Source organism: Barbus barbus (genome assembly GCF_936440315.1).
Source record: "Barbus barbus genome assembly, chromosome: 23".
Taxonomy (NCBI): Eukaryota; Metazoa; Chordata; class Actinopteri; order Cypriniformes; family Cyprinidae; genus Barbus; species Barbus barbus.
Genome location: NC_136751.1, coordinates 6,510,560 through 6,534,278, shown reverse-complemented (window position 1 = coordinate 6,534,278; position 23,719 = coordinate 6,510,560). Strand labels below are relative to the sequence as shown.

The 23,719-nt window shown below is 37.3% G+C and overlaps 1 protein-coding gene across 1 annotated transcript in view; it reads left to right on the top strand.

Moving 5' to 3' along the window:
• veph1 (ventricular zone expressed PH domain-containing 1) overlaps positions 1-10,589 on the top strand; it is a 110,352-nt gene extending 99,763 nt beyond the window's left edge. Inside the window, exons 13-14 of the mRNA XM_079373981.1 lie at positions 3,186-3,322; positions 9,382-10,589. Of these exons, the coding sequence (XP_079230107.1) occupies positions 3,186-3,322; positions 9,382-9,618 (374 nt within the window). The 3' untranslated portion in view covers positions 9,619-10,589. The remainder of the gene's footprint in view (positions 1-3,185; positions 3,323-9,381) is intronic.
• The last annotated feature ends 13,130 nt before the right edge of the window (positions 10,590-23,719 follow it).

The following is a 23,719-nucleotide window of genomic DNA, read 5'->3' as shown; positions in this document are numbered from 1 at the left end:
CTAAACCTAACCATGTAGTTGTCAGTCCTCTGTCGTGTGTGTTATGTGTTCCCGCCTCTTGTGCCCATATTTGGTTTGTTTCCTGTCCTTGTTTAATGTGATTATTAGTTAATTCTTGTCCAGCCGTGTTTGTCTCATTATCTATGATTATTCTGTGTATTTATAGTCCTGTCTGTTCAGTTTGATTTCGTCTGGTCTGCTCGTTACTCCCCGGTGTTCCTGTCTGTGTTTACCTTGCCTTGCCCTGCCTTGTTTAAAGTTATTAATGTTATTTGAGTTTAATCATGTAGTTAATTAATATTACTCATTACTTAAATGTATACACTGTAACAAGGACTCCTTAAAATAAAGTGTAACCACGTTTTGCAATTCAACAGGAATGCAATAGGTACATTATACCTAACATTCATTCATTATTTTCTTTTATTATTATTTTTAATTATTTACTTATTTTGACATAAGTACATGGCAATTAAAGACACCTAATATAATGTTGTACCTAAATTAACCGAAATTTCCAAGGGGATCTCTCCCTCTCTCTCTCTCTCTCTCTCTCTCTCTCTCTCTATATATATATATATATATATATATATATATATATATATATATATATATATATATATATACACACATAAATAGCTTTTTCAAAGCCCCAGATAAACTCTTGAACTCTTATCTTATGTGTTGTTTTTGAGGTGGAGTTGGATGTACTCCAACTTTGCAAAAATATGTGAAACCCTGTCTAGTAAATGCTATAGAAGTGAATCCACATTCTCAGCAGGAGTTGCCAGAATCCTGTCTGACTGTTAGAGCTTCTTTCTTTAGTTACTCTAAATCAACAGTAAAGTAGAACGATGGCCAAAGCCTTTCTTTCCCTACAGTGACTAGCTATATCCTCATTGCATAAATTTACAATTGTAGGAGAACTGGAATAAACAACACTTACCTCAAAAGATATATTGATGTATTGGTAGCATAGTGCTCCAAACCTCTTACTCAAACTCTTTTCCCATTGGCTGTTGTTGCTTTCTGTGCTATGTGTGAATTGAAACTGCCAAAATCCAGATTTCCAAATGGGCTGCTTCCAAATAAGAGAAATATACTGTTAACTGCAGGTTTATACTTCGCTTGTGATGGGAGAGCACATTTGAGTGCGTCACAACAGCTACAATGCTTTGGCACATTGTGTAATTTCATAAAGACCAAAATTCCTCGAACAATTGAGGATCTATCTGGCTTTGGACTTGATGAGCATCAGTTTTGGCCTCTGCTCTTATCATTGTGTATGTTTCACTTTCATGACCACAAACAGACAAACTCGTTTTTAAGTAAAGTATCATATACACAAGAAAATAAAGTCAGAACAGAAATCGTTGTAGCAAAACAAATGTAATGCAGACTACAGCACAGATGCTTTTAATATTCTAGGATTTACAAAACATACATTTTACATTTGTTTTGCTCATGTTCTCATACACACACACACACACACAAGTGCTTTGATTCATGCATGCCAGAGAAAGGCAAAGAGAGTAAAAAATATCAAAGTAAAATGAAAAAGAATTTATTTGGAATTCATAATAGAGAATTATTACGTTGCTCAAGAGATAAACGCACACTAATTCATTTATCACTCACTACCAGCACTGTATCTGCTGAAAGTTCTGGCTGGAAATAACCAGAACAACAATTATCTCCTCTAAGGCTTCTCATTTTTGTCAGTTTGAAATTTGAAATTATGATTTTGGCTGTACCACTTCAAGTGTATCTGACACCCAATACATCATTATTTTGATATAATCTGTTGACTTGGCATTTTCTGAGGGTTAAGTGCCTTTTTTCACTGACAGTTTGTTGAAAAAGAAAAAGAATATGACTTAATTTTTAAGACTTTCAGGCCCTGTTTTGTACCCTATTCCTAGAATGTGCCGTTTATATCCCAGAATTAAATTATTATACTAACCTAATTTAACCAAAAAACAAATGGCCCTTTTTTGTTTTCCAGGGAACTGAAGCAGGTCAAGGGCAATAATGTGTTAATCAGCGCTCCAGTGTTCTGGGCTTCACTTCTGCCAGTTGGGATCATAGTTAGGTGATTATAAGAGATCAGTCTTGCTTAATCTTAAGCGGGCTATCAAAGTGCTGCAGATTCTCATCTGTTTTCCTTGCTGGAAAAAAAGGAAAACTCAGACAATGGGCTGCTTTGTACCATCCTGGAAGGGCTATAACACAGCTTCCTGTTTAACTGAAATAGACCCATGAGAGATCTGTGAAACGCTTTGTGTAGTTCAGACAGACCCTGCAAACACAGGCAGGAGACAAAATATTCACCATGCCTGAAACCACACCAGATATTTCAACGTGGTGGTAAACACCGAGCAACACTCTTTTGTTCGTCTAATGAGAAAACGTCACCCTTAATTCTTTGTGTGTGTAAATAGCATGGAGTAGGTCCAGAAGAGGATGACGGTGTGAGTGAAGAGTATTGTTTTGTGTTGAGTGACTGTTTCTATTTTATTTGGGCAGAATGTAGCCCATTTTACACATGCTATCTTTACTGGTAAATTTAGAGGTACACTCTTAAAAATAAAGGTGCTTCACGATGCCATAGAAGAACTTTTTGCCTAAATGGTTCCATAAAGAAGAACATCTGAAGAACCTTTCTGTTTCACAAAATGTTCTTTGTGGTGAAAGAAGGTTCTTCAGATTATAAAAAGGTAAGGAAGAGATTATTCTTAAACTTTGAATGAATGGTTCTTTGTGGACCCAAAAATGGTTCTTCTATGGCGTCACTTGAAGAACCTCTTGAAGCACCTTTATTTTTAAGAGTGTAATGTGTGAACAGGACCTTTTCAGAAATACCGGTAAATCAGTTTTGGCTATTTTCCGGTATGACGTAACCAGTACCATGCTATGTGTGAACAAAAAATAAGATTGCTGGAATGACAGCACATAAGATCTGGACACGCTGACGGAAGAAGTCTGCTTTGGGTCAATCATAAAGTTCTGACAGACATTATGCTATTCCAGGCTCTTTACAGTTTTAGTTTTTCTATTCAAATCTGTTATTTGGATGTCTTTGATCATTGTGTTGCGGTTACAGTACAATAGTCCATACAACTTATGTGGTTCTTCCCCCTACTTTAACATTGTCTGACCATTTCATTTGTACTCTTTCTGCTCAGTTGTTAATCAGGATGGCCAGCCACTCATTGAGGGGAAGCTGAAGGAAAAACAAGTGCGCTGGAAGTTCATCAAAAGGTGGAAAACACGTTATTTTACCCTCGCCGGCAACCAGCTTCTCTTCCGAAGAGGAAAATCAGTAAGTGTCTTATTCACAAGGCCTCAGAATGTATTATTTATGCATTCCTTACTGTCAAGACTCTTTTAAAAAATAATTTACTCACTCTTATTTGCTGTGCAATATATTTGTGGAAATGTGCATTCACTACCTTTCAAAAACTTGTAAGTAAGATAAAAAAAATGGAATGAATGAATATATATATATATATATATTTATAAAATAAATAATACTATTTAGCACGAACACATTAAAGTGATCAAAAGAGGCAGTACAGACGTTAAAAAAGATTTATATTTCAAATAAATGCTGTTCATTGAAATTTCTATTCATCTAAGAATTCTGTAATAAAAATGTTACCATTTTCACAAAAGTATTAAGCAGCAAAAACAATTTATTACTGTTTTTACTGTATTTTGATTTAAAAAATGCAGCCTTGGTGAGCATAGGACACTTTAAAATCGTAATTTTTCAAAACTTTATTCCAAACATATTCCATACAACTTCTGCGGTATGTTCCAGATCTTCAGAAGTCAAATGATAGCCCTGTGGAAAGAACCAAACCAGAATTTAAAGGGATAGTTCACCCAAAAATGTAAATTCTGTCATCATTTACTCAGCCTCAAGTATTTCCAAACCCGTATGAATGTCTCTGTTCTGCTGAACACAAAGGAAGATATTCTGAAGAACGTGGGAAACAGAGCAGTTCTGGGGCACCACTGACTTCCATAGTATTTTTTTTTCCTACTGTGGAACAAGGTTATTATAGTTTTGAATTTTTGAATTTGTTTTATTTTAATAGCGTTTTCAAATTTGCTATGAAATTCAGTTTTGTTTTTATTAGTTTCATTAATATTTTTGTTAGTTTTAGTTTAGTTTTTATTTTGTGAACACATTTTTATTTAGTTTTTATAGTTTAGTTTCAGTTTTAATTAAAGATCACTTCCAGAGCGAAGGCCAAAGAAAGACGTAGGCATAATTTAACTTTAGTGAGGCAAACGTTTAGCGACAAAATTAACCCATGCTGAGATTGATAGATGGTAAAAGTATACAAATTAGTTATGAAGCAAGCCTTTTTACTAAATAAATCTACACAAGTTGCGCTTAATGTCATATCTAATGGTGTGTTGAGATATTTAATATGAAATAAACGTAGCCTAATTTGGTTATGTCTTTTTTCTTATTTAACTATAATCATGATATTGTCGTGTCTTGCACACTTTTCCGTGAACATCCGCGCATAAATCATAACTGAGACTAATTAAATTCAATAATAACAGCAATCGTATTTAAAAGCTCACATTTGAATGTTATTTTCTTTATTTATGAAGAATTATAAGCGTGTGTATGATGTGATTTAGCCTATGCTTATTTATTTGTTCGAAAGTTTGGCAGTGATCACAAGATGCCAGGGCAACATTTGTATTGTTTACAGAAAGGTGCATTCTCATCTTTTTTTTTGTTAATTATCATGTTGTGTGTCTGTTTTTCTTCAAAGCACCAACTTGCCTAATGTTGGTTTGATTGCTTGTATTACATGAGAAAATGAATAAGTTTGCCTACCTGATGTTGTAGATTAATGCGGGTTCGGGTCGCGACTCTGTCTTTGTCAAACGGTTCTGGTCTGGTAGGCTACAGAAATAATTTAGTGCTGCTGTGGGATAACGGGTCGGGTGTTCTGTTAAGTACTGCTGGTGCACGTTTAGCAAACAGGCACCGTGCAGGACTCTGCTTTAAACTACTTTGCGTCTCTCCGTCAGAGATGCGCCATCTACAGGTGTTTCCCTAAACCGCCACACAGCTCATATATTTTTCAGCCAAGGGGTGAGAACGTAATGATTATGAAAACGATTATTTATTTTATTTCAGTTAGTTTTTCAATAACTGTTGTTTCGTTTCGTTTTAGTTTTTCAAATATTTGGACATTTTTATTTTATTTCAGTTTACGAAATTGTTTTTTCAATAATCGTTTTCGTCTTAGTTTTCGTTTACGAAAATAACCTTGCTATGGAAGTCAATGGTGCCCTAAAACAGCCTGGTTACAAACTTTCTTCAAAATATCTTCCTTTGTGTTCGGCAGAACAAAGAAATTCATACAGGTTTGGAATAACTTGAGGGTGAGTAAATGATGACAGAATTTTCATTTTTGGGTGAACTATACCTCAGTCTTTCTTTTCATGCCACTCTTAGACTTGAAACCCAAAGTTTGACTTCAATGCCAAATGCCGTTTGCTTTGCAAAGTAGCAAGTTTGAAAAACACAACGACAACTAAGAACAATACTGATTATTAGTGAACTATGACTTAAATGTATGTCTGTTTCTCACACAAAGCTATTGTATTGCTTCCAAAAGGTATTGTTTTGCTACCTCTGATCACTGGTCTGCTTTCAATATACTGAATAGAGCAGGGTGACCATAAATCTTATTTTGTGTTCCATGGAAGAAAATAAGTCATATGGGTTTAGAATGTCATGATAGTGAGTGAATGCAGAGAAAATGTCAGTTTTTGCATGACTAATCGTTTTATTCAGTTGTTTTCAATCAAATCAAGTCCTCAAAAAATTAGTAGGTGTATCATTCTAATTAGGGGCCAAATGTCCCAAATGTGTTCTTTTTAAAGAAAAGTAGTCTTCTTGCATCTGCCTGTGAATCTTCACCGACTGCAAAAGATTATGAGCATGAAAAACAGTGTTCCTGAACTACCATCTTTATTGAGCAATTCCATAATCTGGTGACTATTCAGTATAAAAAAGGTAGTTGTTAGATGATTTATTTTAGGAGCTAATGGCTCACTAGTAATTGTATTAGTCCAGAGCCCTGCTTTATGGAAGATGATCAGTTCTGTATAACGATCCATCACTTAATCTTGAGATTCATCAAAACATTCCCTTGAAGGGATTTACTTGAAATAAATAAAACTAAAATGGCTTGTCAAAATCACTCTGTGTCTAAACAAAGCAAAGACCCAGTTTACTATGCGTCCATATAACTTGGAGCCATTTCGGGTTGTGCAAAAGAGAATTCATAACAAAAACCATGACATACAAAGAGTGACTAAAAAGCTAAGATCAGTCAGTCTCGCAGTATTCTGACAAAAAGCCAGCAAAAGCTTTTTAGTAAAAATGAATTCATTTGTCAGAGATGTAAGCACATTAAACCTTGATTCATTGTAAATCCTAATTTGGAAAAGCAATGCATTGCTACAGTCATTTTATTTTGTAAAGTCTTGACAGAGTCTTAATTTTATCAGGCATGACACAATCCTTTCAATATGATTTTGAGGACAATTTGGCCTCTTGTCACGGTATCTTGTTTTTATTATGCCTTTAATTTGCTTGCAGTTCTGTAGTTTTTCTTTCATTTTAATGGTCCTTATTCTCATCAGTGGGCACAAACAACGATAAGCCTCGTTTTTGGCAAACTTTGTGCAGCGCCTCTTAAAAACAAGTTGAAAGACAGGCAGAACAATAGAGTTAGAGAATTGGAACCATCAAGAGAGGACATGAACGCTTTGATCCTCCAACCGAAAACCCCATAACCTAAACCCCATCCATTGCGTTTTGCCATCAGGGATTAGTGGTTGACTAGTTGACTAGTCATCGAGATTGTGTATTATGTAAACGCACCGTAACACTTGTGAAAATTTTAAGTTTTTATCTAAATCATGTTCTAATGTGTAAAATGTTTGTTGTGCTTTAAAGAAGTACACTTATTTTGATGTGTTGGCTTACTAAAGCACATGTAAAATACCTGATTATAATTTTAATCAGGATGTCATTCAAGCAGGGCTGGGCGATATATATCGAACGCGATTATAATGTGCATCTCGTCAGTAAAGCCGGTTCGGTGATTAGCGGTAAATCTGCATCACCTGCTTTCAAATGGAGTGATCGTCTTCTATATTGAACGCGATATTGTGTATCTTGTCAGTGAACTATGGCTCTGTCTATTAAATGCCGCTCCATTTGAAAGCAGGTGAGGCAGATTTACCGCTAATCACCGAACCGGCTTTACTGACGAGATGCACATGATAATCGCGTTCGATATATCGCCCAGCTACGGTGGCCGAGAAGTGCAAAACAAATCACGATTCTGAAAACAAAATAACAAATTACAAACGCAAATCTAAAAAACAAAATAACAATTCCGATAACATTATAACAATAAGAAAACACAATGACAAATCAGAAAACACGACAAATCAGACAAACCGGAAGAGGTAGGTATAGTTTGAGACAGCGCCATTGGTTTGGGAATAGATTACTCATCGCTGATTGGACAAGACATCTGTCAATCAAGGTGTACAGGAAGAACGAGAAGAAGAACAGCAGAGTCAACCATTTACAGCGTCAGCTCCAGTGGCGCAGATGGTAGAACTCGTGTAATTTTGTTTTTGGACGCGATCGACCCGGGTTCGTGTCTGCCTTTTGCCAAACTTTTTTTTTCTTCCTTTTCAAATCTCGCATCGGAAAGGCATTTATTTTCAATAAAAATTAAGGAAATTATCAAAAAGTTGAAAATAAAGTATCGGGTAGGGTTAGGGTAGGTGTAGGGAGAGCTTTATTGTACCAATAAGGTGGCATCCATTTGAATTAAAATTATAATTTACACTCAATACGTTATTATTGCATACTGTTTTTTTTTACTACAATACTGAGGTGCAGATAATTGCCACTATTTGCAACAAGTAGTATACATAGCACAAAATCCTGCTATTAGTGTAAATACATATTTGCACTTAGTTAAATAGCCTCTATCGCTATAGCTGCTGCATAAAAATATACATGCATGTACATTTACAACACTGTACTCTGTATTATATTACCTTTGAATCAGAATACAAAAAAAAACTTAAGGCTAATGCAAGGGTGTTTCTAATACAGTGTTTATGGGAGTGACGGTAAATTTGACATAGTTCTGTCAAATAGCGATAGCAGCTAACCTCAGTATTGTAGTAAAAAAAACAGTATGCAATAATAACGTATTGAGTGTAAATTATAATTTTAATTCAAATTGATGTCACCTTATTGGTACAATAAAGCTCTCCCTACACCTACCCTAACCCATATTTTCAACTTTTGGATTATTTCCTTAATTTTTATTGAAAATAAATGCCTTTCCGATGCGATACGATATTTGAAAAGGAAGAAAAAAAAAAGTTTGGCAAAAGGCGGACTCGAACCCGGGTCGATCACGTCCAAAAACAAAATTACACGAGTTCTACCATCTGCGCCACTGGAGCTGACGCTGTCAATGGTTGACTCTGCTGTTCTTCTTCTCGTTATTCCTGTACACCTTGATTGACAGATGTCTTGTCCAATCAGCGATGAGTAATCTATTCCCAAACCAATGGCGCTGTCTCAAACTATACCTACCTCTTCCGGTTTGTCTGATTTGTCATTGTGTTTTCTGATTTGTTAATTTGTTTTCGGAATTGTCATTGTGTTTTCTTATTGTTATAATGTTTTCGGAATTGTTGTTGTGTTTTCTGAATTGTTATTTTGTTTTTTAGATTTGCATTGTTTGTAATTTGTTATTTTGTTTTCAGAATCGTGATTTGTTTTGCACTTCTCGGCCACCATACCCAGCCCTTCATTCAAGTATATTTTAGTTTACAATAACTGCTTTTCAGTACATTTGGCAGTACACTTTAACTATATTTCAAAGGCAATAGAAGTGATTATTAAATTACATATAAGATGTACTTAAGTCCTACTTAAGTGGGTAAAAGAAATCACTTAAATTCATTAGCTGCATTTAGAATTTTTTTAAATTTCTTAATTTAAATTAACATGCAATTCATTTTCCAAAAAACATTACATTTAGTTGCACTTATATTCTTTAAAAGTATATTATTTCTGCAATAAGTACTCTGTTAAAGTATGCTTGTTTTCCACAAGGGAAATAACAGGTCTGAAAGTGAGTAAAGTGAGTAAAAATTCAGTGCAGACGAGGTGTAGGCTCTGACTTTGACTACTGGCTCAATGCACACGGCTGTGGTCCATGTAAAGCTTCCTGATTGTTAGAGCATTAGCATTAGCTTTGATTGAAGGTGCTTTTTCCCTCTTGTTACTCACAGAAGGATGAACTGGACAACAGCACAATTGAACTTAGCAAAGTGCAAAGCGTTAAGGTGGTTGCAAAGAAGAGGCGTGACCGCGGGCTGCCCAGAGCCTTCGAGATCTTCACCGACAGCAAAACCTACGTGCTGAAAGCTCAAGACGAGAAGCATGCAGAAGAGTGGCTGCAGTGCATCAATGTGGCTGTGGCCCAGGCCAAAGAACGTGAGAACCGCGAGGCCACAACATACCTGTGATGCTTGTTCTGCTGAGGATCCTGTGGGCTTCTCAAGCCAGATGGGTGCGTCTTATTGCCACATTTTCTCATTATGACCGTTTATCAAAAGTCCTGTCTCAAATGCCACCTTCAACCTTTGCAGTCATCCTCCACATAAATTCTTGCAATGGCAAGCCACTAAGACTGTCAGTTGGTCCTTTGTACGGTGAGCTTGGCAAAGGGCACATTGTGGCCAAAAAGGATCCCTCAGGAGAACGCTTATGAATCATGCAATGATCAAGGGGACATCCTACAGACTTCTCAGACATGCGTTAGGAAAGGGCACAAGACCACAAGTCAATATCAAGTGCGTCATTTGGGACATGACCAAAGAAAAAGAGTGATGTACAATGAGACTGAGTAACACTGAGCTGCGCCTGTTGTACACTTCGCACTGACGGTCGCTCTGTGGTTCAAATCTTAACATTTTAAGAACAGGAATCATGATTTAATTCATCTTTGTCTTCCAGAGAAGTATAGAAGACTTATTTAGAATCAGCTATCACATACATGTAGAGCTGTCACAGTTAACATGTTAACACATACAGTAAATACAGTAAGTTTTAACACTTCATTATTTAAACCACATTTATTCACATTTATATACTGACTTACTGTCTCATCCTCTTTTGTGATTTCGCTTTTTGCTATTTGTGCGAGATGAGTAACATTTACGACATAAGCAGAATCCACATAAATTCATGAACCTAATAATTAAATAGACTGATTTTATTTTCTTTCCTTGAAAAGGAAAGGTTAGCATCTTAACTAGAACAATTAGAAATTAAAAGGGTTAATCCAGGAGTTCTCAAAACTTTTTTTGATCAGCCACACCCCTTTGATGTAATATTACTTATATTTACTTGAGCTACACATTGAGATTTAATATTTCAGCAATTTAATTATATATTTACATGTTTATGGTTCTCCAATATTGATAATACTAATTATAATAAAAAAAATATTAGTAGTAGTAGTATGTTTTAAATGATTAGAATATAAATATATTACTGTTATACAGTACACACCTGTGCTGTAAAATAAAAAATAAATATTTGATAATTATAATGAAATGCCCATTTCAGAATAATTCATTATTAGCTTTTTATCTGCCCACGAACCCCTTGCAGTACCCCTGTTTGGGAAACCCTGGTTTAATCAGTTGGCAGCCCACCTTTCAGTAGATGGCATGAAGTAATCACTGAAGTTTTCATAATCTTGAATTTTACTGCCTGCTCCTCTGCGCTCCCAGAATACAGCAAGAGCCAATGTTACCTTGACAGCTACATTTAGCCCTCAGCTCACAAACCATGCAAAGTGTTACAACATACAGCAATAAAAGAATTTAGCTGAATTGATTTCACAAAAGGACCAAAAGCATCAAGAAGTGCCTCCAATAATCAGTGCACGAAAGCATTCATCACTGGGGATGCGAATGTATGTAGTGGCAAAACAGATTCTGGGACAGACTGTTCTTTGGCCACGGAGACTTGCGTGTCAGAAATGTTGATCTATGTCTTCTTGAATAACACAGAGGACCTCTCCAAAGTTCTAGAGAACCACAGAACAATGGCGGTGAAAGAAATTCGTTCCACTGGTATCTGTTTCAGAGCTGAGTTTTGTCCGCTGGGGTGGGCTTTCATGTCTCAAGGCAAAGTTTGTCCCTTTTTCTCTATATTTTTTATCCATGGATGAATACCAGTTATGTAGTACAGTAACAGTGACTCAAATTGAAGCCTTTTATCTATTTATAGTAATAATTATTTTTATTCTCCAATAATTATTCTCTCTATTTTTTCCCCCTCTTTTAAATTTTCCTTTCTAAAAATCCTACTGTGTCAAACTATGCAGCTTTGACTATATTCACAAAGAAAGAAAGAAATATTTTAAGGCATATATTTTCTTTCTCTTTGCTGTTTTGTATCATTATGGTATGTTTAATGGTAAGTGTTAAACAAGTTTAATGAAAAGTAATCAGTAATCAGTCAGAATTCAGTATTGCTTCAGTGTTGACGTAGATCATGATTTTTAAAAAATGCAGTGGGGGAATTCACTAAGAATTAATATAGCTCATCTTATTTGCAAATGTTGTTTTGGTGCCTGGTTCAATGAAGGAACTAAATTAGGTAATGACTCAAAAGTACCCACAACATTTGTACTGAACACAGTGTGCATGGTGCAATTCCCCACTATGCACTTTGATTCTGAGGTTATGAAGGGTTATGCTAGGTTATGAATAATCTAAAATAAACCTAATTTAGGGAGGTTTGAGTAGAAAATGTTCACAATATAATTTAAATATTCAATATTTCAGCACATTTAGCCCCTGTTTCAACTAGATAACCTCTCTCTTTCTCTCAATTGTCTTTATATCTCCTTATATAGTTCCTCCGTGAGACTCGAGACATGTGTGGCACGCAGATGTCTCTCATTAGCACTCGCGCCACCGGCCTCGCTCCATTCCCACGACTCTCAGCCCTGCCCTGTTTGCCACAATTATATTATACACATGGGTCTGCCTGAGTTATTCATCTTTTAATGCTTTCTCTATGATAAATTGGCCACTTTCGTTCTTCACTTGAGCATTTTTTTGGATGGCTTTATTCAAAATGAGGATATTTATCGAGGTAAGAATTGAAGCGGTTAATGATTGGATATCTGACCCAAAACATTTGGCCCTTACATTGTAGTATTTCATTGTGTCTGAATATTGCAAAAGTATTATTTAACCCAGGGTTAAATCTGGCTTTAACCCAGGGCTAAAAAAGATGTTCAATCATCTCATGAAAAGCTCCGTTGTGGTTGAAAACAGAAGTATGTCCACAGATGTTTCTTGTTTTGCTTCACAGTGTTGATTTTCTCTGTTTATTTACTTGAGTTGACAACATAATCCAGTCAGGATGCATGTCAGCATCTTTTAGGATTTATTTAGATCTCACACCCCTAATGGCCCATAACGGATGGGCTTTCAGCTCAAGGTGTCTCAAGGTCCCAGGATGTGTGAAGACCCCCAAAACACATTTGCAATTCCATGGTTTGTTACAAAGTTTTAAGTCATTTACCAACTATCAACATTCTCACAGTCATCGTGTTGGGGTCTCTGAGCCAAAATTCTATTTATTTTGAAAATGTTTTGTTTTCTGTTTTTAGTTCGTCTAATTTGAAATGCACTTCCAGGCAGCTGTATAAATATCGGTCCAATTACTTGCTAAATGAAGGTGTGCACATGTGCTCATGACCTCTGTGACATGAGCATGGCGTATGTTTGTGTTGTTTCTCCTGAGGGATGAATGTCTATTGAATGCTGGAGGGTTTTACCCTCTTCAAATGAAGTTACTGAACCTTGTTTTTTTTTTAAATACTGGAATGTACAGTGAAGTAACTACTGAATGTGAGAGTTAATCAAATTTTATATATATATATATATATATAGAGAAGTATTAGTCAACATGAAACATGTCAACGTGTTCTTGGTCTTGTTGTGAAAGATTAATCTGATTATGTTATTTCAAAGAATTTTGATATCCAATTATCTATGTGAGCCAATGGATAATGTGAGTAGCCAAATCTATTTAAGCATTGTTTTAGCAAACACAATTCATATTCTGACTTCATCCTGGTATGTCATACTCTGTGTCCTGGTCTTGATTGTCAATAGATAAAATCAAATCCTGCTTCACATTTTGAATATACTGATTCACACTGAAATATGAAGGGTTACAAACAGCAATTAACGTTGACATTATGAAAATTTGTAATAATTTTGAACATGAAAAGCACACTGGATAAAATCAAATTTGTTAGTTATTGTAATTCATGTTTTAATTCTGTTTTTTTTTTATCTGTATTTATTTTAAGCGTTTAAAACTATATGACTAAACACTAAAATAATATCAGTTTGTTGAAGATTAATATTAGTTGACATTTTACAAAGCTTAAATAGTTTCATTAGCTGGACAGTTTCACTAAATCTAACCTTTATTGACTAATGTAATGAAAAGAAATGAAAAAACAAAAGATTAATTTGTTTTTCTTTTGTGTAGTTTGATGAAATGCAAACTGATTTATTTGTTTCAATAAACAAATCATTAGAATTACTATTATGGCAGCATTTACTTTCATTACTTTGAATCACAAACACTTAAAGGGATAGTTCACCCAAAAATGAAAATTCTGCCAATAATTACTCACGCTCATGTCGTTCCAAACCTGTAAGACCTTCATTCATCTTCAGAACACAAATTAAGATATTTTGGTTGAAATCCAAGAGCTTTCTGACCCTCCAAAGAGAGCAATGTACCTGAAATGTTCCTAGACCCAGAAACGTAGTAAGGACGCCGTTAAAATAGTCCATGTGACATCAGTGGTTCAACCGTATTTTTACAAAGCTACGAGAATACTTTCTGTGTGCAAAGAAAAGAAAAATAATGACTTTATTCAACAATTCTTCTCCTCTACGTGACCGTCTTCCACCTCTGCTTGTAAACGAGGCACAGCGTATGCATGTTCTACATGAGCAGCAGCACGCGTATGCCTTGTGGTACACTCGATAATGGCTGAGAATGGGACGAAGAGAAGAAGAATTGTTAAATAAACTCATTATTTTTGTGTTCTTTGCGCACAAAAAGTATTCTCGTAGCTTCATAAAATTAAGATTGAGCCACTGATGTCACATCGACTATTTTAACGATGTCCTTACTACATTTCTGGATCTTGGAACATTTCAGTTACACTGTGTTCTATGCAGGATCAGAAAGCTCTCGAATTTCATGAAAAAATATCTTAATTTGTGTTTTGGAGATGAATTAAGGGCTTACAGGTTCGGAACGACATGAGGGTGAGTAAGTAATGACAGAATTGCCATTTTTGGGTGAACTATCCTTTTAATGGTGCAAGTGAAGTATTGATGCACCTTCAATCGAGTTAATTAAGGGGTAAAGGTTTTGGCAGGGGATACTGGGTGGTTGTTTAGATAATGTTTGATAATAGATACATAGCTAGTCAGAAGTTTTTAATGGAATGCATATGGGAAAACTACAGGTCTGATAGGTTAGAAAAGACACAACATACTAAGTCATTCCTGTAGCTCAAAGAGTAGAGCATGGTGCTAGTGATGCCAAGGCCATGGTTTTGAATCCCAGGGAATGAATGAGCTGATAAAAATGTTTTTCTTGAATGCAACATGCTCTACTCACTACTAAAAAGTGTCTTCCAAATGCATAAATGCAAGTCAAACCAAGCTGAAGGTCTGTGCCATGTTTGTAAAGGCTGGTTTGGGATTTTGAAAACCCCAGAGTTTGAACAATAATACTGCTCAAAATAATAGTGACTGGAGACTAATGAGGCAATAGTAAGACAACCCCCAAAAATGGAAAGATTTTGCAGTTGACACAGACACAGACAATCTTTAGGAGCATGACTAGACATTGTCTGGAGTACCACTGACTTACATTATGAGTTGCTTTATTCACGCATGTCTAATCAGCCTGTAATTTAAAATTTTAGAATTCTTAGAATTTCGGTGAGATTTTGAATCAATAGGTTGATGAGTTTTGTTTCCACTGACCATCGTCATATAATTCTGTTCCAACAAATTTGTAACGCCACGCCAGCAGAGGGAGCCCTCGCCCGAGTACTGACTGGTACCACTCCCTTTGCTGCTTCTGTGATCACTTCCTGTTTGGCAGCCATTTAAGCATGGCCAGGCCAAACAGACCTTGAGAAGTATTGCCAGTTTCACTGCCTTACCGAGCATTTCATTGTCTTGTTTTGTTTGCTACGTGTATGATGCATCACCTGTTTCTCTGGATTAACCTCTTGTTTGTTTGCCGGTTGGACTGAATACTGTGATTTTGACTTCTCTGCCTGTGCCCACGACTCTGATTTTTGCCACACGGTTTGGATTGTTGAATGGTTCTTCATTAATCTTCTGCAAATGGATTCTAACACAGCCTCAGCCTCACCCTCACCCTCATTACAAAATTACACCATGTATATAAGTAAAGATTTTCAACTTGAATATTTTATTAATCGAGATCCAATGTGTGCTCTAAGTGTTCCCTTATTTTATTTTTTTTGAGCAGTCTAGTATGATGCCTTTGTGAAGTTGATCTTTTCTTAGAGTTTTTCATGTTGTTCACACATCGGACAGAGTAACCACAAGGGTTGTACATTAAATTGCTGCTACGTGCTTTAGCACCCTTGAGTAGACAGCAGCTTTGCCAAAACATATCCATGTTCAACCCCCCAAACAGACTGAAGACACACTGGACCGGCTCCAAAACAAATGCGACCACCATATGTACTAAATACACATTACAAACATGAGTATGTCTGCAAGTAAATTACACCATTCAAAAAGCCAACTTGAGTTGGGAAAACATGAACAAGCCCCTTGGAAGAATATAGCGTTCCATCTGGAATCTTCTCCTTGAGTTATCTTGGCAGAGAGATTTTTGTTTGGCCTCCCCCACTTAGCATGTAGAGACCCTACTGACACTATGATGACCAAGCGTGATGCGGCAAGTTTCCAGAGTCAACCAATTTATCTTTCCGCGCTGAACGCAAAACAGCTGTGCAACATGACAGTCATAGCCAATCATTTGATGTTTAATGTACAGTGACAAGGAACAGAAATGTATTTTTCATCCCATTGGTGCATAGATTCATATTGCCCAATGAGTTATGAAAAGTAGTGATGGTCCTTTGGGACGTAATAATTACATATTCATATACAAATGCATGGCTCATTGTTATTTTTCATAAATCACTGAGCAGGATTTTGGACCAGCCATTTGCTAATATAAACTATAGGCTACACTTCATTTCAATAGTCCACTTTAGACATCTACTAACTATAAGCAACTAATGAAGCAACCAAGATGGCGCCCCTGATGGCAGCTATTGTGCTTTGATCTCCAGTGTTTGTACTGTTTTTGTTTGTTTTTCCTGTTTTTTGTTTTTCAAATAAGATCAGTTTTACCAGGGATGACCTGCTGAACATTCGACAGAACACACCACAAAATCTTTTACCGGATCTTAATTTTTCGGACGTTTTCCTGGACATTGTAGTTGGCGGAGCCGTAGCTCTGGTCAAACGCTACAGGAGGCGCAGGCGGGGAAGAGAGCGGGAGTGCTCGTGAAGCTTCGTCAGCGTGGATTTCAAACGGCGTTGCCTAGCATCTATCTGGCGAATCTCCGCTCTTTACCCAACAAAACGGACAAACTCCTGCTCTCCCGGACAAACAAGGATTTTTCTAACTCTGCTGCTCTGTGTTTCACGGAAACTTGGCTAAATGGCGACATACCGGACAGCGCGATTCATCTGCCTAACTTCACGCAGATCGGGACACGGAATCAACGGGGAAATCGCGTGGCGGCGGGATGTGCTTTTACATCAATGAGAGGTGGTGTACAGATGTAACTGTGTTAAAGAAGATGTGCTGTTCTGATATAAAAACGCTCTTCATTAACTGCAAATCGTTCTATTCGCCACGGGAGTTCTGCTCGTTCATTCTCGTGAGTGTCTACATTCCACCGCAAGCAAACGTGAGCACAGCTCTACAGAAACTCGCTGATATGATCACAGAGAGTGAACAACAACACCCGGACTCTGTTTTAATCATTCTCGGGGACTTTAATAAAGCAAATCTCTCCCGTGAACTGCCAAAATACAGACAGTACATCACATGTCCCACCAGAGACAGTAATATATTGGATCACTGTTGCACAACAATAAAGGACGCATATCACTCGGTTCCACGAGCAGCTTTAGGACTCTCTGATCACTGTTTGGTTCATCTTATTCCGACCTACAGGCAGAAACTTAAATCTGCAAAGCCTGTATTAAGATCTGTTAAAAGATGGACTAATGAAACAGAGCGGGATTTACAAGCCTGTTTCTCTCTCACTGATTGGACTGTTTTTGAAGCCGCTGCCATCGATCTGGACGAGCTCACAGAGACTGTAACATCTTGTATCAGTTTCTGTGAGGATATGTGCCTTCCTAACAGGACTCATCTAATCTAGAACAACGACAAGCCATGGTTCACTGTAAAACTCAGACAGCTCTGTCAGGCCAAAGAAGATGCTTACAGAAAGGGGGATAAAGTCTTGTACAAACATGCCAAATACACACCGGAAAAGGAGATCAGAGTGGCAAAGAGGAATTATTCTGACAAGCTAAGGAAAAAATGATCTTCCAGTGATCCTGCTTCAGTGTGGAAAGGAATGAAGGATATCACCAGTTACAAGTCACCATCCCCCAGCACTCTGGAGAATCAACACCTGGCAGACGACTTGAACGAGTTTTATTGTCGTTTTGAAAAATCACCCCACACCCGCCCTGAACACCTCTTCACACAACCATTAACACCTCCAGAAACCCTCCTCTCCCCCACACCTACAATTCAAATCAGCGAAGAAGATGTGTGGCAGGTCTTCAGAAAGAACAAAAGAAGGAAAGCACCAGGCCCAGACGGTGTGTCACCAGCCTGTCTGAAAATCTGTGCTGACCAGCTGGCCCCCATCTTCTCACAGATCTTCAACAGATCACTGGAGCTGTGTGAAGTCCCCTCATGCTTCAAACGCTCCACCATCATCCCCGTCCCAAAGAAACCCAAAATTACTGGACTTAATGACTACAGACCTGTGGCCCTAACATCTGTTGCCATGAAATCATTTGAAAGACTGGTTTTGGCTTATCTGAAGACATCACTGGTCCCTTACTGGACCCCCTGCAGTTTGACTACAGAGCAAACAGGTCTGTGGATGATGCAGTCAACATGGGACTGCACTTCATCCTGCAGCATCTGGACAGACCAGGGACGTATGTGAGGATCCTGTTTGTGGACTTCAGCTCCACTTTTAACACCATCATCACGGAAAACCTTCAGAATAAACTAACCCAGCTCTCTGTCCCCACCTCCGTCTGTCAGTGGATCAATAGCTTCCTGACAGACAGACAGCAGTTAGTAAAGCTTGGTAAATTCACATCCAGCACTCGTACCATCAGCACTGGAGCTCCTCAGGGCTACGTACTCTCCCCACTGCTCTTCTCCCTCTACACCAACGACTGCACTTCTAAAGACCCCTCTGTCAAGCTCCTGAAGTTTGCAGACGACATCACACTGATCGGCCTCATCCAGGACGGTGACGAGTTTGCTTACAGACAGGAGGTTAAGGAGCTGGCTGTCTGGTGCAGTCTTAACAACCTGGAGCTTAACACGCTCAAAACTGTGGAGATGATTGTGGACTTCAGGAGAAACCCCCCTGCTCTCCCCCCACTCACCATCATGAACAGCACTGTGACTGCAGTGGAGTCATTCAGATTCCTGGGCACCACCATCTCCCAGGACCTGAAGTGAGATATTCACATAGACTCCATTGTCAGAAAGGCCCAACAGAGGTTGCACTTTCTTCGCCAGCTGAGGACGTTCAGCCTGCCACAGGAGCTGCTGAAATAGTTCTACTCTGCCATCATTGAATCCATCCTCTGCACCTCAATAACTGTCTGGTTCAGCTCAGCTACCAAATCTGACCTCAGAAGACTACAGAGGGTACTCCCAACTTTCCAAGAACTGTACTCATCCAGAGTGAGCAAAGAGCACCAGAACGACCAGACACAGAAACAGTTTCTTCCCTCAGGCAATCCATCTCATGAACACTCAACAATAAATGTGGAACACACAACTATAATACATTATCCATTCACCATACTCACTTATTTTATTTTATTTTATTTTATAATTTATAATTTGCACATACTTGACCTGTACATACATAGTTGTCTATATTATATATTGTGTTTTTGCTGCTTTGGCTATTTGGATATTTGTATATTATTCTTTTATTATCTGTGTCCTGTCCTGTTGCTGTCTTTCTGTTGCACTGTAGAGCTTCTGTCACTACAACAAATTCCTTGTATGTGTAAACATACTTGGCCAATAAAGCTCATTCTGATTCTAATGTCAAACAGTTCTCAGAGTATTAGGAGACTGTTAGGTTACGGTTAGTAGTATAAGTTGACATGCACTTGCAAATGTACTTATAGTCAGCAGAATGTCTGTTGAAGAACCATAAAAATACAGTGTTAACAGATATTAAATACTCTGACTAGTAGTTGACATGTAGTTTCAAAATTACTTAAGTAGTAAAAAAGTAAAGTGAACTAGCGAAAAAGTCCGCTACCATATTATATTATGAAGTTGGATATGTAACTTTGTCTGCATAAAGTACATACTCGCATTGGGCGATTATATACTGTATTGCACATCTCAACTGCTTGATTGCTTGTATCGTCGCAAAATGTGAACTACAGTATGTTGTTTATCAGCTCTAATCTGCTAAATTCAACTATAAAGCATGAAGATATTAAGATATTATAATCACCAACGTCATGATTTTCTGTAAAGCTGCTTAAAAACAATGTATTTTGTGAAAATCGCTATATAAAAAAATTGTCTTGTTGCAGCTTATTAGGGCACGTTTTAGAGCTCACAATATCTGCACTGCATCTCCAAGACTACAGTTCATTTGTACTAGAATAATGAAAGAAAAAAAAGCTAAGTGGTGTTTAAATGCAGGTTAAAGCAGTTCTGTCTGACCTGCCGCTAGTAGTATTTATTGTCTTTGGCTGGTCTGGTCTGCTTGCATTGTGCTTTCCGCTCGACTGCAATTTGGTTTGGGCCTAGAAAAGTGGTCTCATAAGTGAAGAAGAACTTCAATAACTCTTCTTCTTCATCATTCCAAGCAGCCCTTGAATTTAACCTAAATAGAAATGTATTTTATCAATCATGTCTATTGTATGTATTTTATTCATATTTGTGTTTTGGAAAATTTCCAAATTGTTAAGGTTTCATGATGGTTAGGATGAAGGTAGGTTTGCCTGAACTGTCACAATTATTACTATTACTGTCACAACTATTATAGACGCTGATCTTCCAATATATAAATAATCCTTCTCAACCTCTCGCTGTCATTTCCTTTGGAAGTTTATTTATTTACAAGACGACCTTTGCTTGTGCTTGCTTTGGCCTCAAGATGATATTTTCAGAAGAGATGGTAGTCTCCAGTCATCACCTCATCTGTGAATCCACAATGCCCAGACGGCCAGTAATCACAGATCTTTCCTACAGATTGGGCTCATGTCTAATTCTCATTTATAAATCTCTTATAGATTCATGAAATTAGTTAATGGCTCACATGCGGTCATGGGAGCACAAATGTCCAGAGTTTCACACACGTGACGAGCACACACAGTCCAGCTTTAAAAACAACCAGACATTGATATACAACTTTAGCTAACAGTTTTGGACTTTGAAAACAGTCTGCTTGCCAAATGTAATCTATGGCTCTGCTCCAATACTGGTCCATAGCGAGTTGCCTCACTATGTCTTCTGCCTACATAGGAAACCAACAGCATTACTAACTTCCATCAAGACGGGATTCGACAAAATTCTATTTATCTCCTGCACTCCTTAAACAATTATAAGAATGTGTTACAGTAAAAACTAATTTGAGAAGTAATTTTTTATTTAATTGATGAGTACGATGAGAGTTTAATTTATTTTGGTGAGTGCAGATCATGGTTTCATTTACTAAATATTCTAGTAGATTCACACACCAAAATAAAATATTAAGTGACAAAAGAGTGCCGTGCAAGTGGCTTTAAACCTGTAACATGTCCTGTTTAATAGGCATATCTCAAATGACTTTCCTTTTCAGCTTTCGTAGTTTCGGTCCTTCCCAGCTCAATTCTGGTATGAAACACTTGCTTTTCAAAATCCAATCAATACCTGATGGATGAAAATGGCAGTAGCTTTAATGCAAAGTCACTTCAAGGTAAACATTTGATCAGTTTATGTATACCCTGGGAATCAAACCCATTACATTGCCCTTGACAGCACCATGCTCTCCTGTAAATTCATAGCCAGCTTTATATTTTTCCTGTAGAATATGCTGCTTCACGCAGATGAGGGAAGTAAAAATGTTTCCTGTTGACTTTAAGTATGTACAACGGGACAGTGCGTTTGCAGATGTTTCTGCCCAAAAATATGTATTTGTTCATTCTATTTTGCTTGGGTGCTCGTCTAATCTAATGTCAAACTTACACAAAAGTAGCAAAGAAGTGCTTCTGAAACATTCTTTACACAGAATGCTTAATGCTTCGTAGAAGTGGCATAAATGCATTTACACTTTACATATGCTTTAAGCCTGCTCAGACACTAATATTAATTTAGTGTGGCTTTTATGCATTATTGTGTCTTCAAACTGAATTTTGAACAGGCACAGGCACTCAGCTGTATAAAGATGCCTTAATATACACTGCAAAGGTGGCACAGAAGCACAGAGTGTTTAATGGCATAAATGCATTTGCACAGCAATTTCAAGTGTATATACTTTGATACTGGGGCTGAGGTGGCTTTTATGTGACATTATGTCTTCACACAGAATTTTAAGCAGGCACAGAGCAGCCTTAACTAAGCAGTGTAAAGATACCTTATGCTGCACAAACTGTACAAGCTTATATACAACCGTCTAAATAAAAACAGTGTCTACAATATGATCCTCTTCTTTTAAGATGTTTTGACACTTACACAGCACGGTGTGCTTCAAAGTATTAATAACAATGTGCAATTGAATTCCAGATATTTTCTCTCCCTCAGAGACACATACCCCACTCTGTGAGGGGTTGTTTTTGGACATCTGTGGTGCCAAGACACGTCTTGGGTTTAAAACCACAGTGAATCGAAATCAGTCACTTGCAGAAAATCTTCTCTCCACGGATGCTACATCTTTGTTTGTTTAAGTCAGTTATGCACAGTCTCCTCATTAAATTCCAGAATCAACTGTTGTTCAGAGGTTCCCCGAAGACTAGAGAAACAAAAGACTTAATAATAAAATATAAAAGATTTAGAAATTGCATTAGAAAACAATGTCAAAATCCTTGAGTGGGACAAAAGTGAAGCGATGAAGAAACAGAATGAGTCGGCGTACACAAAGAGAGGCAGTGTGTGTTTTCAATTGGGTCTTCTGGCTGTGATTTGCTTAGAGGCCCTGTGGGGTCCCATATGTGTCTTAATTACCTCAAATGTTGCTTTAATAAGCTTTTCTGTAGAGCGTTGACTCTACCTGATTGGACTCCTGGCACCGGAGAGGCTGATTTTTGACTTGAATGTAACATTTCAATTAAATAACAAAGCAAAGCCGACACATACTGCTGTAACTCAGGAGTATGCAGGAATGTGATATGAGCATTAAGTACAGGTAGCTCACAATCCCAAAAACTCCTGAAGCAACATCTTGGCCTACCACGGATGCTAAACATTCTTGCACATTTTACCGAGGTCCGGATCTCAGTGACCTCATAACTGGCTACAGGCCTGTTGTGAAGCGCTCCTGTTCAAGACCAAGATGGCAGAAAGTTCATACTGTTTGTTTTCTTTCCTTGTTTTGTTGGTATTGTGAATAAAAGTAGACCCTTTACAGTTCTGAATGATGTATTACTCTTACCTTTATGATAAAAAATGACGGCGTATTTGAAGTTGCTTCCACATCGCGCTGGTGCGATATTGAAATATAATCAATTTATCATTACATACAAAAACTGAACTGTTTTAACAGCTGAAACAGTAGTAGGCCTATGAGCTGTTTTGGGAGAAGGGGTAAAAAAGACAGGCTCGGGCCGAGAATTCTGATAATTCTGAGGCCTGTGCAGGGTTCTACCTGCAATTCAATTGTTTTTATTAAAAAATGTAATTTCAACTTTTGTTTTCAGAATTGCACATTTATATCTAGCTTTCTTATTTATAGCTTTCTCAGAATTGCAAAAAAAAGTCAAAAGTTATAAACTCAGAATCGCAAGAAAAAATGTCTGAATTATGAGATGAAAAAAGTCTCTAGTACCTATTATTTTATTAATGTTCATTTGAGGAGGTAACCATAGCAACAGTATTATCCTTGAGCATTTTCCAGAATATTGACATGAATATCAACACGATCTCAGTGAAAAACATAACTATTTTACAATTAATTTTTTGAAATATAAGTAACCATTAAGGTCAGCTCCAAAGCATAATTAC